Genomic DNA, 17,897 nt, shown 5'->3' on the forward strand with positions numbered 1-17,897 from the left:
TTTCCGCTCCTTCGCCTGAGCTTTAACCTTTCAGGGGCGGGAGGAGAGGCAGCCGCGTTCTCCTCAGGGGGAGAGAAGGGCTGACTGGGCCTGACGCAGGCCTCGCCTCTCGCCAAGCCATTCCTACAGGCCTGGAAGTCTCCAGTCAGATGCTGTGGGAAGTTTACAACAAAGGAATGAGTGAATGGTGCGATACTCACGGGATGCTCTGGTAACCTCGCATTGTACACATACACAAAGGTGTTGACACCCACAGTCCGTTCTGGTACACTAGAGTCTCACTTATCCAACATAAACGGGCCGGCAGAACGTTGGATAAGAGAATATGTGGGATAATAAGGAGGGATTAAGGAAAAGCCTATTAAACATCAAACCAGGTTATGATTTTACAAATTAAGCACCAAAACATCATGTTATACAACACATTTGGCAGAAAAAGTAGTCAAATATGCAGTAATGTTACGTTGTAATTACTGTATTTACTAATTTAGCACCAAAATATCACGATGTATTGAAAACATTGGCTACAAAAATATGTTGGATAATCCAGGATGTTGGATAAGCAAGTGTTGGATAAGTGAGACTCTACTGTATATTATATTACTAGCTATGCCCAGCCATGTGTTGCTGTGGGGGTTTTCTTCGTGGCATTTAAGGTGGCCTAGAAAGGATTCCCCTAGGTACCCTGTTTCCCCTAAAACAAGACATCCCCAAAAAATAAGACCTAGCAGAGGTTTTGCTGAATTGCTAAATATAAGGCCTCCCCTGAAAGTAAGACCTAGCAAAAGTTTTGTTTGGAAGCATGCCCGGCACTCACCAAACAAAAAAGCCATAGCATGCAAGATTGGTAAATGTACATACCAGTTGTATATGGAAATCATGGTAGTAACAAGAAATTCTTGACAGAAGTCACAGTTTGTCTGGTTTGGTTATGTTGGTTTGTGATGACAACTATTGTACAGTATAGAATAAATGTTCATTTTTTTGTTCAACAATAAATGTGAATTCTTCTTCATGGAAAAATAAGACATCCCCTGAAAATAAGACCTAGCGCATCTTTGGGAGTAAAAAATAATATAAGACACTGTCTTATTTTCGGGGAAACACGGTATGAAGCAGCCAGGCTTTGAAGCTGCAAGGCTATTCAATAGTAATCAAGTTGGCCAACAATGGAGTCCCTTAGGTATGAAGCAGTTAGGCTTTGAAGCTGGAAGGTCACTCCTTGGAAAGTGATGAGTATTGTGGCCAAATTTGGTGTGATATGGACCAGTGGTTTTGTTGTTAACTCTGTCCTAATTACAGTAGAGTCTCACTTATCCAACATAAACGGGCCAACAGAATGTTGGATAAGTGAATATGTTGGATAACAAGGAAGGATTAAGGAAAAGCCTATTAAACATCAAATTAGGTTAAGATTTTACAAATGAAGCACCAAAACATCATGTTATACAATACATTTGACAGAAAAAAGTAGTTCAATATGCAGTAATGTTATGTTGTAATTACTGTATTTACGAATTTAGCACCAAAACATTGCAACATTTACTACAAAGACATTGACTACTAAAAGGCAGACTGCCTTGGATAATACAGAACATTGTATAAGTGAAGCTTGGATAAGTGAGACTCTACTGTATTAATATCGTTCATTAGGCTGCTTCCCACTCCAGCTCAGGTCCTCCAGTGGAAAGGTGGCGCCAAACTCTTCAGTACAATCCATCCGAGGTCCCTGTGGCTGCCTCTAGGAAGGAGCATAACTCTAGCAGGAAGGGGCGAGACTAAGGCCAAGAGTGACAGCAGGGCATACCTGAGACAGGCAGGTATCACCCTCTTGGATGGAGGAACTCCACTGCATACACGTCACTAGTTGTGCCACTTTGATGCCTCCTCGGTGCAGCCTTGTTGGTATTACTGAATGATTGGAAGGCCATTCTGCATCTGCCCTCCATGGAAAGCAAAAGAAGAAGAAGAAGAAGGAATTGTTAAGGGCAGAGCAGTGCAAAGAGAGGGGATATTAATCATCTCAATGTGATGGAACTCTAAAAGGCTCTTTGGGAACAAGTGAAAGCCCAAGATGACCATGCACGCAGTGAGCCCAGAGTTGGGAGAAGGGCTTGATTTTGTTCTAGCTCAGCACAAAGGGGGATTCTTTGGAGGAGCCATGCAAAAGGAATCGGGGAAGGAGGAGTGGGATTTGTGTGCACAGCAAGGCTTCAGGCTGTTCAGCTACCAGGAGGCCAGTGGGCCAAGAGAGGTGTGCAGCCGCCTCCACTCTCTCTGCCGCCTGTGGCTGAAGCCAGAGCGACACTCCAAGGCAGAGATGCTGGACCTGGTGGTCCTGGAGCAGTTCCTGGCCGTCCTTCCTGCGGAGATGGAGCGCTGGGTGAGGGAATGTGGGGCAGAGACCAGTTCCCAGGCCGTGGCTTTGGCTGAAGGATTCCTCCTGAGTCGGGAAGAAGAGGAGAAATTCAAAGAGCAGCAGGTGAGTGGATTTCCTCTGAGACATTTCAAAAGGTGAGTTATATTTGTTTGCAAGAATAGTGAAAATGCTTGAACAAATTGCAGTCCCTGGTGAGTGAATTTAAACTCCCCTTGAAGACATGGTTTGCAGTCTCAATGTACTCCTGGATTCAGCCATAAACCTGACACTGGGTGGCCAGCAGTGCATTTGCTCAGTTAAAAGTTGGATGCAACTGAATCTGTTCCTGCAGATGAGTCTGATGTGGCCAGGGTAATGTATATGGCCTAGTCACTTTCTGCCTGAATGGCTGTAATATGGTATACTTTGACAAGCTAGACCAGGCAGAGGCAAACTTTGGCCCTTCAGGTAGGCTGTTAGGAATTGTGGGAGTTGAAGTCCAAAACACCTAAGAGGCTGAAGTTTGCCCATGCCTGAGCTAGACCATGAGAAGGGCAACCAAAATGGTCAAAGGCTTAGAAGCCATGACTCCCTGTGAGGAAGAGTTAATGGAGCTGGGTATGTTTAGCATGGAGAAAGGAAGGGTGAGAAGAGAGAAGAGAGCCACATTTAAAGATTTGAAAGGCTGCCCCATTGAGGAGGGGTGTGGCTTGTTTCTATTGCTCAAGATTCTAGGACATGGATTCAGATTACAAGAAAGGAGAGTCCCCCTAAACATTGCAAAGAACCTTCTGGCACTGGGAGCTGTTCAGCAGTGGAATGTGCTGCTGCTGGGAAGTGTGGTGGAGTCTCCTTTGGAGGTTTCTAAGCAGAGTTTGGATGGCCATCTGTCAGGAGTGTTTCGAATGTATTTCCCTGCCTGGTAGAAAGGAGTTGGACTGGATGGCCCTTGGGGTCTTTTCCAACTTTATGAATCTATGGAGCTCCAATTGAAGAATATTTTAAAACATCTGCTGGTTCAAAGAGCTGCAACCAGCAGATTGACACAGCTTCTTGTAACAGTTCCATTGGTTCCTGGTTGAAATACAAAGACAATCCAAAGTGGTAGGATTCAAAAACATAGTCTTTACTCTGGAATGCATACACTAGTGTGCAGGTCCCTTCCTCCTGCAAAGGTCCTACTACTGCTTGCAGCCCCTTCCTCCTGCAAAGGTCCTACTACTGCTATTGCCAGGACACATTGCTTTGGCTCAGCACTAGTCCCATGGCTCTCCTTTCAAATCCCTCATGGAGTGGCCTTGAGCTCAGGAGGGCTGAAAACTCCCCACTGCTTTCCTTCTTTTCCTGAAAACCATGCAAGAAGTCCACCTGGCTTTGTCCTTTTCCTAATTTTCTTTTCTCCTTCCTGTCCTTGGTGCAGAACATCTTTCTGAAAGAGACAACTGAGGTGAAGAACGAGTGGGCCATGCAAGATTATAACAGAGCATCCACCGCAGTGGGTAAGGATTCCTCCTGGGTCTGTCCCAAATAGTTGAGTTGTGTGCATTGCTTTCCTTTCATGTTGTTGACGTGTCCTCCCTAGCTCTTGGACATTCCATATGTCTGTGGTGATTCGGCCTCCTCACCCGAGACAGACAGACAGAAAAGTGACCTCATCACACTGGGCAACTACCCAGTTGAAATCCTTTGGCTGCCTCCTTCCTGCAGAATTCTGGGATTTGTTGTTCATTGAGGCCCAGGACCTCTCTGACTGAGCAGTTGAAACCCCTGTCCCTAAACTATTAGCCCCAGAATTTTGCAGGAGGCAGCCACAGGGTTTAAAATGGACAATTACTCTAGTGCATTTAACTTTTGTGGATTTGATTATTCACAGATGTGGTTAAAATGTTCTCTCTAAGAATCTCTGGGTCCTGCAGTGACTCTCCAGAGGTGGACCACAGGATTATGATGGAGGCTTCGGGACTTCTAGGGATAACACTTCTCTAGTGATCTCTAGTCCCTCCAATGGAATTCTGTAGTCAGTTTCCAATGGTCTTTGAAGGACCTAGAAGTGCTTAGAAATTCCTAGAGAGGTGTTCTCTCAGGTGAAAAAAGTGCCATATCTTTCGTTTGTGTCTTTTTACTGTACTCTTCCTTATGCACTGCCTTGGAAGCTGATTCCTTTTTAATAGTGGTTGTGTTTTGAATGTTAGACTAGGGATCCTGGAGACCAGGGTTCAAATTCCCACTCAGCCACACAAACCCACTGAGTGACCATGGGTAAGTCACACTCTTTCCGCCTCATAGCAAGGTATGGCAAACCTCTCAATGAAACCCCTGCTAAGAGAATCCCATTATAGGCTCACATCATGCCATAATTGCCATAAACTGGAAATAACTTTACGCACACAACACTAGCAGGGGAATGCAACAACGGGGGGCAACATGGAATGCATCCTTGGGAAATGCCAGCCACTCCACTCCCTTCCCCTTTCTCAGCCTCACTGCTTCCTCTCAAAAGAGTCTGCCAAACAGTGACACATATTCTTCTGTAGCATAAGCTTTATAAAGTTTTCAGTGATACAGCAGATGATACTCTGCACACAAATGTGGCAGCCCTTTCATTGATATGGCCTCGCATCCTCTTACAGCCTTATTGGTCTCCCAAATGAATTCTAGCCAGACTACTCCCAGGTGGTGATCAAATTTCCTATCACAGGATCCATGCCACATTAGCCTGGGGTGCCTCTTCCCAGGGCAAGGCTGAGAGAAACTGAGCTCTGAAGGGTTATATGGCACAGAATTAAAGAAAATCCCAAATGTGCAAGTGTGATCCATATCTTCCTCACTGGTTAGTAAGTCTGTTCTTAGTCTTCCTACCTTTTCCCCAGGTTCAAACTACCAAGTGAATTTTGAAAAAGTATCAAACAAGACGACTAATACAAGTTAATTGAATTTTACACTTGTGTCCTTTGTTTAATCTCTGTTTTATGTATTTTAGTATGTATTTTGTAAAAATATGTTTTAATATGTATGTTTTATAAAACACTTTTTAATATGTGTATCTGTGGTATTTTTACAATGTGTGTGTGTTTTAATTATTCTGTAACCCACCTCGAGCCACGAGGTGAGCTGGGTAAGAAATAAAATTGTTATTATTATTATTAATAATAATAATAATAATAATAATAATTCTTTCGTATCACTGGATAGCTTTTAAAATTGGCCATGGTGCTAACAGGGATCTAAAGCAGTCACAGCTCTCCGCATTTGTTAATTGTTTTCGCATCCCTGCCAAGCTCTGGACTACTTTCATTCTGCTGTCATGTTCTAACTGTCTTTGTGTGTATACTATGGCATTTGTCACAGATTATAGACAGATTGGAGCCATTTCAGAAAAGGGCAACAAGAATGATAAAAGGTATGAAGAGCAAAGCTTATGAGAAAGCTTGGAGGAGCTGGCCATGTTGAGTTAGTAAAGAAAAGATTGAGGGAGTGACATAATTGCGCCCCTTTAAATACCGCAAAGAGGAGACTGCAGACTCGTTTTCTACTGCTCCAGAAGACAGGACCAGGTCTAATGGTACAGGAGGGTAGACTGTGGTTGAACATTAGAAGGCAGGGTCTCCTTTTCTGGATGCCTTCAAGAAAATCCTGGACATTTCCCTGCAATGGATGCTCTAGCTGGAGATCATGCACTGAAGTTGGATTTGTGGCTCATGAGGCCCCTTCCTATTAAAGTATCTTACATGTGTAAATGAAAAGACTTGAATGAGAAATAATGCTCTCTTTTCCTCCTGTCTGTTCTCTCAGGAGGTGGAATGAGAACCCGGCTTATATGTCCAAGCACATCTTTTCAGTCTGGTTTGAGAACACCTTCTGCAAGACAGGGCGAGGTAAGGATTCGGATCTCTGGTGGGCCAAAGGAAGGGCAGGCTGGAAGGAAGGACAGGACTCTTCATGAGTCTCCTATTTTGCACCCTGCATATTGGATTTAAGATGTCTTAAGACACATAACAACATTTTGAAGATCGAGCCAGAGGTTCTGTGGAGTGTTTTAACTATGTGAATAGGTTTTTAATTCTGGTTCTGATGGTTTTAACTGTTTATTTAATAACAGTTTCATTATTTAATTGTATTGTATATCTGTATAAGAAAAACTGTTGTCTGTGTTAATAATAATATAATAATAAATTTATTCTTATATCCCGCCCCATCTCCCCGAGGGGACTCGGGGCGGCTCACAGCAATAATAAAAACAGTGACAAATTACACATTGTAAAATCAAACATGAAAAGCAGTCATACAATCAATACATGTTAAAGAGAAGTACTAAAGAGAACATATTTGAATTATCCCCCATGGCTAGGAATCAAAGTCCAAGATTCCATCTAAGCACTTGGAAGAACTTCTTGATTGTGCAAATGTGGAATAAATTGCCTAGGAGGATGGAAAACACATTGTTTTTGGTAGTCTTTAAGCAAAGATTGGATGTGCATCTCTCAGGAGTGCTTTAGTTACGTAGCAGAGCAGAGTGTTAGAAGTGGCTGTTCAATGACATCATACAAGAATAGCTCAGAACTAAGTAACATCTAGGTATTTCAGGTAAACAACATATTTGATGGCAGGAAGCTCCAGCAATTTAGTTTCCTTGAATTTCAGTGTTGGTGAGGCTCAGTAAACTCACTGAAGAACAGCCCATTTGCAACCTCTATATAAGCACATTGATTGCAGCTTTTTGAGACCGGTTTCGTGACAAAACCAAGAACACGAAAGACAGCTGACAGTATGCAACCTCAAGAATAGGCAGGAATGATATATTGATGATACCTGTTCTCTTTTCTGACTTGGGGTTTGCATGTTCAGCTTGTGGATAATTGGTCTTTCAATAGGTGAGCTTCCAAGATGTGGCTGTGGATTTCACTGAAGGGGAGTTGGCCCTGCTGGATCCAGGCCAGAGAGTCCTTCACAGAGAGGTGATGGAGGAGAATTGGGGACTCCTCTCCGACCCAGGTAAGGCTTCATCTTACTTTCAGTTGATCAAATCCATTTATAAATTCTGAAGAAAGAAAATCCCTTCTCAGTTCTTTTTCAGTTTTCCCATCTGGAAGTGTGCTGGTTTCTGACTGTCTTGTCTTAGGAAGCTGTTCACAGTTATATCTTGGTTAAGATCACAGTATTGTTGGTTCACCACATTTATGGGTTTGACTTTTGTGGATTTGATTAAGTGTTCTCTCTAGAAAACTCCAGACACTCCAGTGCAAATCTAGAGTCAGGTTCCAGTGGAAGTTGTACATAGAGTCAAGATGGAAGACCTAGAGATTCTTAGAGAGGTGTTCTTGCCACTAAAAAAAAATAACATTTTATAATTTGTGTTTTTCCACTTTCACAGGGGTCTTGTGCCCCAAACCTCAGTGAATGTGGAGGGCTGATATCCAGATGTTCTGCTAGACACAGTTGGTATCCTAATCAAGATATCTTTCCAGAAGGTCTGCTTTGAACCCTTCTCCAACTGTACTGTGGCTACATTTGGCTGGTGTGAAAAACAGAGCCAAAGCTGAAGGTTTTCCTGCCTTCCCTAAACAGCAGCCCCATTTCACAACCCCCCGTTCCCCTGGGTCAGTGAGTTCAGTTGTTCGTACTTTGTAACCTAACAGACAAAAATGAGCCATTGAAGGGAGTAGCTCCCATCACTTCTCTAAAAATATAAAAGTTCAGTCCTGCCAGCTATGCTGATATCAATCCTTGCTTATATCTTCTTTCCACAAAGGGATAAGAAATCATGGCAATATTTTCCTTATTAGAGACCAAAATGTTCTACTTTCAATATAAGAACATGAACAACTTTTACACTCAGGCAGCCTCCAGTGTTACTTATTTCTGATGCATTTATTGCTTTATGTCTCAAATATAAGTATATTTGGCCCCTTTTCTGTATCAGCTACTCATAACTTGAAAATGTCCCCCCCTGAAAATTCCTCAGAGCAAACCATTTTATATAAAGGCACCACATTACAGTGCCTTTGCATATCATGGGACTTGACCACCCACAGATTTCGTATCTATGGGTTGGGGGGGGGGGGGGGTCCTAGAACCAAATTCCATCAGACACCAAGGGCCCATTGTTTTCATCTGGATGCAAAATTTATCAGTGGGCATTCCCAATACCAGCAGAAATTTTATAATTACAAAGTCCCACTTTGAGAGAAGGGCAGGATATAAATTAAATGAATATGCAAATAAATAAAATTGCAGCTGGAACATTAAAAGAAAAAGTGTTTCACAATATGCAGAGCCCGAAACTGTCTCCTTGAACATGGGATCTATTTGTTGGGTAGATAAACGTTGGCCATAAAAACAGTAGAATTCAGCCTCTGGTGTTATATTTACTAGACCAACCGAAAGCCATAAAATCCATTACATTAACTCAAGTTTAAGCATCTCTAGATGCTGTGAAATGGATTCTGCAAAGAGCATTTGAATGCATATCCTAGCTTTATTTGGTGGGTTTAACAGCTGGGGGTTAAGCCTCAGTCTCCAGAGTTACAGCACCACTTCCTGTGCATTATAGATCCTGGATGAATGCCCACCAGCACAGTATAAGAAAGTTGATTTGTTTGTGATCAGAAACAAACCAGACATTGACCTCCCACAGCAATGGATGAAAGGGCCAAAAAAGGAAACACGGGAGGGAAAAATGAGACTTTGGTTATAAAATTTCAAAATCTTTAGGGCAACCAGATTTCAAAGAAGAGTCTGACTGTGAAGCTCAACTCAGATGACCCCTTAGAGCATGAAGAGCAGGGTTAATATGCCTTTGCTTGTATTAGCCACTAATACAGCTTGGCTAGGGCTGTTTTTGAAAAATGCTTACATTTCTTTAGAATTGTGAGGGTAGGTTAATGTGATTTGACACCACAACAGCTCTCTTGGGCAGAGAAGGCTAAGGACCTTATAAAATGACAATTCCCATTATTCCATAGCATTGAACCATTGCAGTTTAAGTGGTGTCAAAGTGCATTAATTCCACAGTGCAGACACACCCTTAGTTTCAGGTACTTTTCTCCAGAAACAAGTTGGCATTTTCAAGATTATATTTGGAATATTTAATTCCTCCCTGATAGCTGTTAAAGGCTTTCTAACAGCAAGGAGTCTGGAAGAAGCTTGTAATGAATTGTTGCTCTTGGAATTATTTTATGAGATTTACTTGCATATATACCTGGCATTGCCTGAGTGTCAGAAGGGCCGCTGCCCCCCTGCTTTCATCTCTTCTATCTCTTTCCCTCCCCTCATAGCCTTTCCTCTTTCCTTTCTTTTCTCTCCTCCCTCCCTCCCTTCTCTCTCTCTTCCCCTCCTCTTTCTTCCTTCTTCCAGCTCTGAGAGGCCCAACATCACAATGTCTCCATGGCCACATAGCTCTCTTTGTGGCTGTTTCTTTCCTTTCTCCCTTTCTTCCCCTCATACACATGCCACCTTTCTTTTTTAATGACATCACAGAGGCCCACTTCACCTAGCAATAGCCTTTGTGGAGCAGACAAACATAATACTTTGAGATATAGATAGGTAGATATTTGTGTCCTATCTTTTTATCAGCATTGAGACCCTATTAGTGCCTTTCCTGTTAATGCAACATAAACATCTAGCTATAAATTGTAGTTAGACAGAAAAGTAACATATGCACAATGTAAGGTATTGGAAATACCATAACCTATTGGAAATAACTGCACCCAGTCTCTGGGCACATATCATTTTGGAAATAAATGGCAATCATAATCTTATTGAAAAGGAAAATGATGTCATATCCATTTGGCTTATGTGAATCACCTTTGAAAACCACTAGTCAAGAAAAGCATGGCCATGTTAGAAGTTAACTCTAAACAAGTGATATTCATAAGCATTCATGTAATGGCACATGAATAACTCGGCTATTAAACTGAAGAAATATGTATTTGAACTGCTAAGCACAAAGACATGCCACTACAAAAATATATTTGGTTAGCAGAGGATGGTTGTTTCTTTGAAGTTGAAATTGCAGTTGTCCAAAAGATATACATTCCCTTGAAACCTCTTAATTTATAATATGCATTCAGAGATAAAAAAAAATCTTATTTGAAAATTAACATATCTTGTTTACTCACAAGCATCTTGTATTAATTCACCATACAGGACATTTCTTATTAAAGTTCAGTTATAGATAGGATATAGTTCTCTGTGTTGAGTACACAGGGTATAATTCTTAATCAATAGTCCATAGTCTTTAGCAGAGAATAATGACTTATGGACTTCAGTAAAAATATAGTTGTACTCACTGAAGTCCGTAAGTCATATTTCTCTGCTAAAGTCCAAACAGCAACATGCATCCACTTCCACTGAGGTCTAAAGCAAACACTGAATACAAAATGGAGTCCTGAGTCTGAACATGCTCAGTACCATCACATGTCTACAACCCCTCCCACACCAAAGAGGTACAGTTAAACTGGCAAATCAACATACACATAGAATACAGGTTAGCGTATATATACATTAGCAAATAAATAGTGAAAGGCTTGGGAGGTTGCTATTTCCAACATAAGGTGATCTGTCACCTTATTGAGATATATGAGGTCTGAACTTGGAGTGTTCCCTTGATTCAGATTTTGGTCTAAGTTTGGGATATGAATGTTTTTTTTTTTTGGTAAACTGAACCCTCAATTCACTATCACGGCTTCCTAATTTTCCCCAGAAATGCTGAGGAAAGGAAATCCCTCTTTAATGGAGCTAATGGAGAGAAACTGTGGAGTCCCATCTCTCTCTCAAGAGGTTTCCTCAGTTTGAGACCAGTTGTGGCTTGCCAGTTGTGTGGCCCCTATTTCAGTTTTAGATTCTGAGCCATTGTGTTGCTCTTTTCCAGGTGGAAGTGACCGACTGAGTGAGAAGGAAGGAGAACGTGGCAGAGCATTGCTGCAAAGAGCCTGCTGTAAACAGAGGAATGAGAATAAACTAAAATCTGACCCTGCAAAGAGGGGGAACATTCTTTCTCAGAGTGGTGAGGTTTGTGAAATCTCCCTTGAAGAAATAACACATAAAGGAAGGGAGAGACATGTATGTCTTGTATGTAGGAGGAGCTTTCGATGCAAAACAAGCCTGAATCTTCACAGGAGAATTCACACAAGGGAGAACTCTTCCAAAACCAGTGACTCTGGGAAGGCCTCCAGTTTGCCTTCATCTAGAAGGACTCACACAGGAGAAAAACCATTCAAGTGCTTGAGGTGTGGAAGGAGATTCAAGTGGAAGTCACAATTGATTCCACACCAGGAGGCTCACGTAGGAGATAAGCCATTTAAATGTTTGGAGTGTGGAAAGAGCTTCAGTTGGAAGATGAATCTCAGTCGTCACCAAGCAGTCCACAGAAGAGAGAAACCATTTCAGTGTCTGGAGTGTGGGAAGAGCTTCAGCTGGAAAAAAATCTTCACTAGTCATCGAGCGAAACACTCAGGGGACGAACCCTTTGAATGCCTGGAATGTGGGAAGGCCTTCAGTTGCAAGGTGAATTTTGCTTCTCATCAAGTCACACACACAAGGAAGCTGCCTTTTCAGTGCTCAGAGTGTGGGAAAGGCTTCAGCCACAAAGGCAGCCTCAACCGTCACCGAGCATCTCACACCGGGGAGAAAGTATTTAAATGCCCAGAGTGTGGGAAAAGCTTCAATTATGAAATAAGCCTCCTCTGTCATCAAAGAACTCACACCGGGGAGAAACTTTATAAATGCCCTGAGTGTGGGAAAGCCTTCGGTCGGAAGACGAACCTCATTCGTCACCAAGCCACTCACTCTGGGGAGAAGCTTTTCAGATGTTTTGAGTGTGGAAAGACCTTCAATCGGAAAGGCAACCTCACTTGTCACCAAGCAATTCACACAGGGGAGAAGCTGTTTAAATGCTCAGAGTGTGGGAAGAGCTTCCGGTGGGAGAGAAGTTTCACTCGGCATCGTTTGAGTCACACTGGCGAGAAACCCTTTCAGTGCCTGGAGTGTGGGAAGAGCTTCAGCCAGAAGACAAACCTCATTCATCACCAAGCGACTCACACTGGGGAGAAACCCTTTAAGTGCTCACAGTGTGGGAAAAGCTTCAGCCAGAAGTCAAACCTGACTTCTCATCAAGTGATTCACACGGGGGAGAAGCGGTTCAAATGCCTCGAATGTGGGAAAAGATTCAGTCAGAAGGCAAACCTCGCTTCTCATCAAGCAACTCACACAAGGGAGAAACCCTTTAAATGCCTCGAGTGTGGGAAAAGCTTCAGTCGGAAGAGAAACCTCGCTTGTCATCTGGCAACACACACAGATGAGAAATTGTTTAAATGCCTGGTGTGTGGGAAAACCTTCAGCCAGGAGATCAAGTTCACTTTTCATCAGGCGACACACACTGGTGAGAAACTGTTTAAATGTATTGAATGTGAGAAAAGCTTCAGTCGGAAAACAGGCCTCACCCGTCATCAAATGACTCATAATGGAGAGAAGCCATTCAAGTGCTTCGAGTGTGGGAAGAGCTTCAGTCAGAAGACAAACCTCACTTGTCACCAAGCAACTCACACCGGAGAGAAGCCCTTTAAATGCCTGGAATGTGGGAAAAGCTTCAGTCAGAAGACACACCTCGGTCGTCATCAGAGAATTCACACAAAGGTCAAATAGTAGAACTACTAGGGTTATCCAGAAAGTATTTATTTATTATTTATTACAATATTTATATCCCGCCCTTCTCACCCAACAGGGGATTTAGTAGTAGAATGAGGATGAGGAAACAACTCCCAACCAAAAGCCTCCAAAACTTCACGTGTGCGACCCACCGAGTGGGGGTCTTTTGGGTGGGAGTTGTTTCCTCATCCTCATTCCAACAATGGGGGGTGGGGGGTGGCTGGCGACGCAGTATTTTGGCGACGCTGCGCAGCTGCGGGAAGGGGTGACCGGCTGGCAAGCGGCAGAGTTTTGTGGGGAAGGAGTTGCAAAGCTCATTCATCGCTATGTTAAGTGCCTAGATTTAAATGGTGACTATGTTTAGAAGTGGTATTTGGGTGTGGCTTTCAACTGCATATGGTAAATGTTTTCTCCTATACTTCGTTCATTTTTAATTCCAAAACGTAATCTACTTTCTGGTAACCCTCATAGTTTCGTACTACAAGAGAGTCCTGCTTATCCAACTTCCGCTTATCCAACACACTGTATTATCCGACGCCCACCGTTGCTCGATCACTCACTGGGCTGTGTCCTGGTTCTGCCCTTGCTACCGGGACTGGCCCAGTGAGTGGGCTAGTGAGCAAGGAAGGGGGGGGCGGGCAGCAAAGGAGAAGGATAAGGGAGGCCTCCACCGAGAACAAGGGAAGCATGCTGCATTCTTCGAGTTCTGACACCAATTCCCACGAGCTCTACCTCCGCCTCCCGGCCTGCTTGCACCATGGTGCCCAGCGAGGAGAACCAGCTGGTCCTCAAAGAGGTTTTTATTTATTTTGTGCCAAAAGCATTGCATAACAAATACATTTTAAAATGAAAAAAATATATAGAGGAAATCACAAACAACTAAATAGTTTTAGAGCAGAAACGGGCAACAGCAACCGCATTGTCCGTAGCTTTAAACAACTCCTCCTCCGTGCATGAGGCAGGACATTGTGGGCAAGCATACATATGCGGAGTTGTTTGTTCTGCTCCACAGTCACACAAGGTGGAGGATTCCTCCAGGTAGTGCCACCTTGCCAAGTTGTCTTTAGATCTGCCCACTCCACTTCTGAGTCTGTTCAGGGACTTCCAAGTTGCCCATTCTTGGTTTGCCCCTGGAGGAAGACCCTCATGGGGTGGGGGGCCATCCAGTTAGAATTGCCAGGTTTAACTGCCCAGAGGGACATCCTTGCTGCTGCTGGAGGAACATCAAGAGGAGGGAGTGGTGGTTCTCATGAAGCCCTTCCTTCATTTGAGTCTACTGGGAGGAGGCTGATAGTCATAGTGGGTGGCTCAAAGAGGCGAGCAGGCGGGCTGATGCCTAAGGGCACCAGAGGCGAAAGGGACAGGGTCTTGAGGGTGAGGGGCACCTTCGGTCAAGGGAGAAGGAGGAAGGTCTCAGGCTGCTGAGCGAGAGGACGAGGAGTAGGAGGAGGGCGAGGAGGAGCCTCTTCCCTAGCAACAGGGGAAGAGGCTCCTTCTGCCACCCTCCCTATTATTCAACAGTTTTGCTTATCCGACATTCTGCCCGCCAGTTTAAGTCGGATAAGCGAGACTACTGTATTGCACTTTCAATCAGAACTGGGACCTTACGTATTATCAAAGAATTCAGACACAGGAGGTACCATTTTGCTTGGAGCATGGAAAATGTTATTTCTCACAACTTATGACAGTCATGAAAAATCACCATGTAATGGGAACCAAGTCAACAGCTGTTAAGGAGAAAGACCAATGGTACCCAACAGAACTAGGTAATGTATCAAAAATGTATTGGCTGATTAATAGCTATGGAAAAGGGGAAAATGGAGTTCAAAGCAAATCCTCATCTCAACTTAAGTATTTGCTTCCTTGTTTGAATAGTGAAGATTTGTAATATTAAATATAGGGTGTTTCAGAAAGATGGACCCGATTTGAAATGGTTGTATCTCTATAACTATGAACCACCCATGAATGGAAGTCTTACCTCTTCAAAGTGTGAGTCATAGAGTTTCAAACAATTGCCACTAGTTGCCTCTCCCTGTGCACAAACAGCACAAACAATCATTCCCAAGATGGCAACTCCACAATACAAGCCTATTCATTTGCAGAGTTTTTTTTTTCAGGCTTGTTTCTGGCTTAAAATCCTTAGTAAAATTTGATAACTTGATAACTCATTAAACAGTTTGAAACTTCTCGTGTAATTGTAACATATTGCTGTTGTAAAATATGTAGACTGTCTTGAACTTGGGTCCATCGTTTTGAAACCCCTGCATCTCGTTCCTATCCCGCTGTAATGTCATATAAAGCTCCCTTTGCTCTTGGATATTGAAATATGATACTTTTGGTTTATTGGTTAATGGTAGATAGTAACTAAAATGCAATAAATTTTGTTAAAAATATAAATAGTTAAAAACCATATACAGATCTATAGATATGGTTACACACTTCAGCTCAAACAATAATCCTCACAACCCCTGAGGATGCCTGCTGTAGATGTGGGCGAAACGTCAGGAGAGAATGCTTCTGGAACATGGCCATACAGCCCGGAAAACATACAACAACCCTGTGATCCTGGCCATGGAAGCCTTCGACAACACAACAGCTTTTGAATTATTATAGGAAGAGAATCAACTCATTTGCAATGCGGGGCTGGAGAAGAAGTCTGGACTACTAAAAAGACAACTAAATGGGTCCTAGAGCAAAACAAGCATTAACTCTTCCTTTGGAAACCAAGGTGACTTAGTAGATACTATCATAAATATAAATACTATATTTATGAGAAGATAGACTCTCTAGAAAAGACAGTGATGCTTGGCAACGTAGAAAGCAGGAAAAGAAGAAGGCTTGGAGGCCTCTCATTTATAGGGTTGCTGTAAGTTGAATTTGATTTGAGGGCAGTTAATATCAAATTCCTCCTGCCAACCTAGCAGTTCGAAAACATGCAAATGTGAGTAGATCAATAGGTACTGCTCTGGCAGGAAGGTAATGGCGCTCCATGCAGTCATGCCGGCCACATGACCTGGAGATGTCTATGGACAATGCCGGCTCTTCAGCTTAGACATGGAGATGAACACCAACCCCCAGAGTTGGTCATGACTGGACTTAGCATCAGGGGAAACCTTTACCTTACTAATATCAAATTCCATGCTTAAGTAAGAGGGATGTCCTTTACTATGCATGTCTGAAGAACATCCCTAGACCATCTGCGAAAGGTCATATATACATAGTTGGGAAATATGTCAGTGATATGATAAAACTGAATAAATGTGCCATTTTCAACAATAAATATACAAAAGATTTATAAAGCTGCATGTTGGTTCTCCTGTCACACAATTGGTGACACAAATTCCATGGATCCTCTGGGGCACGCATGGCCCAACTTCGACCCTCCTTCTAGATCAGTGGTTCTCAACCTTCCTAATGCTGTGACCCCTTAATATAGTTCCTCATGTTTTGATGATTCCCCAACCATAACATTATTTTCGTCGCTACTTCATAACTGTAATTTTGCTACTGTTATAAATCGTAATGTAAATATCTGATATGCAGGATTTATTTATTTGCAGTATTTATATTCCACCCTTCTCACCCCAAAGGGGACTCAAGGAGGATCACAATGTACATATACATGGCAAACATTCAATGCCATATGACATACAGAGACAGACAAAGACACAGAGGCAATTTTAACATGTTCCAGCTTCATGAGGGCATGCTCGGTTTTGGCCACAGGGGGAGCTGCTGCTTCATCATCCACTGTGACACCAAGTCCTTGATGAATACTTCCTCATTCCTTTCCACATGCTGCTGGACGATTTTTATGGTGTTGTAAATTAACATAAATTTCCTACTTGACAGATGCAACTGTCTTTCGGGTTGCTTAGGTCAAGAACAAGCTGGGCTATTTTTAATGATCAGGCACTCAATCTATGCAGGCTGGCTTCGAACTTATGGCTTTTCGGTCAGTAGTGATTTATTGCAGCTGGCTGTTAACCAGCTTCATTCACTATTTTCATTCACTGGATCAAATTTGGCACAAATTCCCAATACGCCCAAATTTGAATACTATGGGGTTGGGTGGATTTATTTTGTCATTTGGGAGTTGTGGTTGCTGGAAGGGTTTGGTGCTTCTGGAACATAGCCATACAGCCTGGAAAACTCACAGCAATGCAGTGATTACTGCCATGAAAGCCTTGGACAACAATTTGAAGAACTATCTAGGCAAAACAGGGATATGTTGTGAGTTAAATGAAAGAGTAATTATTACACTTTTTTTGGATTGGGTCTTGTTGTGGGGATGTATATCTTTAACTCTTTCATCCTTGCATGCAACAATGCATCCTTACATCTGGGGGGCCAAAGTTTTCCCGTATTTGCTGTAGTGTATGTTTATTAAGGGGTTACTTTGTAATAATAAAATTAAGAGGTCTGGATAGAATGTATCCTTGGCTCTGGTAACTGCTGCAAGGCTCATCCATTCCCTCGGCCAGCTGGGCTCTGGGCTCCTGCTCTCCGCTGTGGCTTCCAATGTTAATATAAATTTGACTGGGAGGCTGTGGTGGTGCTTGACATCAACAGGATGGGTGAGGTCTGGCTGGACAACAGTCCATGTGAGAAAGATCTTGCGGTCTTCGTATACAACAAGTTGAACACAAGCCAACAGTGTAATGCAGCAACTAAAAAAAAAACCAATGGGATTTGGGCTGCATCAGAAGGAGTCTAGTGTCTAGACTGATGAAATTCATGATGCCGTTGTATTCTGCTTTGGTTAGACTGCTTTACCTGGAACACTGTGTCCAGTTCTGGACAACACAGTTCAAAAGAGAGATTGACAAACTGGAAGGAGTCCAGAGGAGGGCAACTAACAGGATCAAAGTTCTGGAGACCATGAATCCTTATG

At 42.8% G+C, this 17,897-nt stretch overlaps 1 protein-coding gene across 2 annotated transcripts; it reads left to right on the plus strand.

The window, feature by feature from the left end:
* The first annotated feature begins 11 nt into the window (after positions 1–11).
* Positions 12–16,539, plus strand: LOC103277499 (oocyte zinc finger protein XlCOF6). 2 transcript variants are annotated; one of them, XM_062973244.1, is made up of 6 exons: positions 12–211; positions 1,654–2,482; positions 3,780–3,858; positions 6,152–6,234; positions 7,231–7,351; positions 11,229–16,539. In XM_062973244.1, exons 2-6 carry the CDS (start codon positions 2,075–2,077, stop codon positions 12,998–13,000), a joined length of 2,463 nt encoding a protein of 820 aa, XP_062829314.1. In that variant the 5' UTR covers positions 12–211; positions 1,654–2,074; the 3' UTR covers positions 13,001–16,539. The 2 variants fall into 2 exon arrangements, with proteins under 2 accessions (XP_062829314.1, XP_062829315.1); XM_062973245.1 differs by having other exon boundaries at positions 12–187.
* Positions 16,540–17,897: the final 1,358 nt, after the last annotated feature.

The sequence above is a fragment of the Anolis carolinensis genome, chromosome 2 (genome assembly GCF_035594765.1).
Source record: "Anolis carolinensis isolate JA03-04 chromosome 2, rAnoCar3.1.pri, whole genome shotgun sequence".
Classification (NCBI taxonomy): Eukaryota; Metazoa; Chordata; class Lepidosauria; order Squamata; family Dactyloidae; genus Anolis; species Anolis carolinensis.

Excerpts from the sequence above, each read along its gene's own strand:
- LOC103277499 (XM_062973244.1), top strand. The coding sequence starts at position 2,075 with ATGACCATGCACGCAGTGAGCCCAGAGTTGGGAGAAGGGCTTGATTTT. Across the intron at positions 2,483-3,779 it reads AGAAATTCAAAGAGCAGCAG|AACATCTTTCTGAAAGAGAC; the intron begins GTGAGTGGATTT and ends TCCTTGGTGCAG. Across the intron at positions 7,352-11,228 it reads GGGACTCCTCTCCGACCCAG|GTGGAAGTGACCGACTGAGT; the intron begins GTAAGGCTTCAT and ends GCTCTTTTCCAG.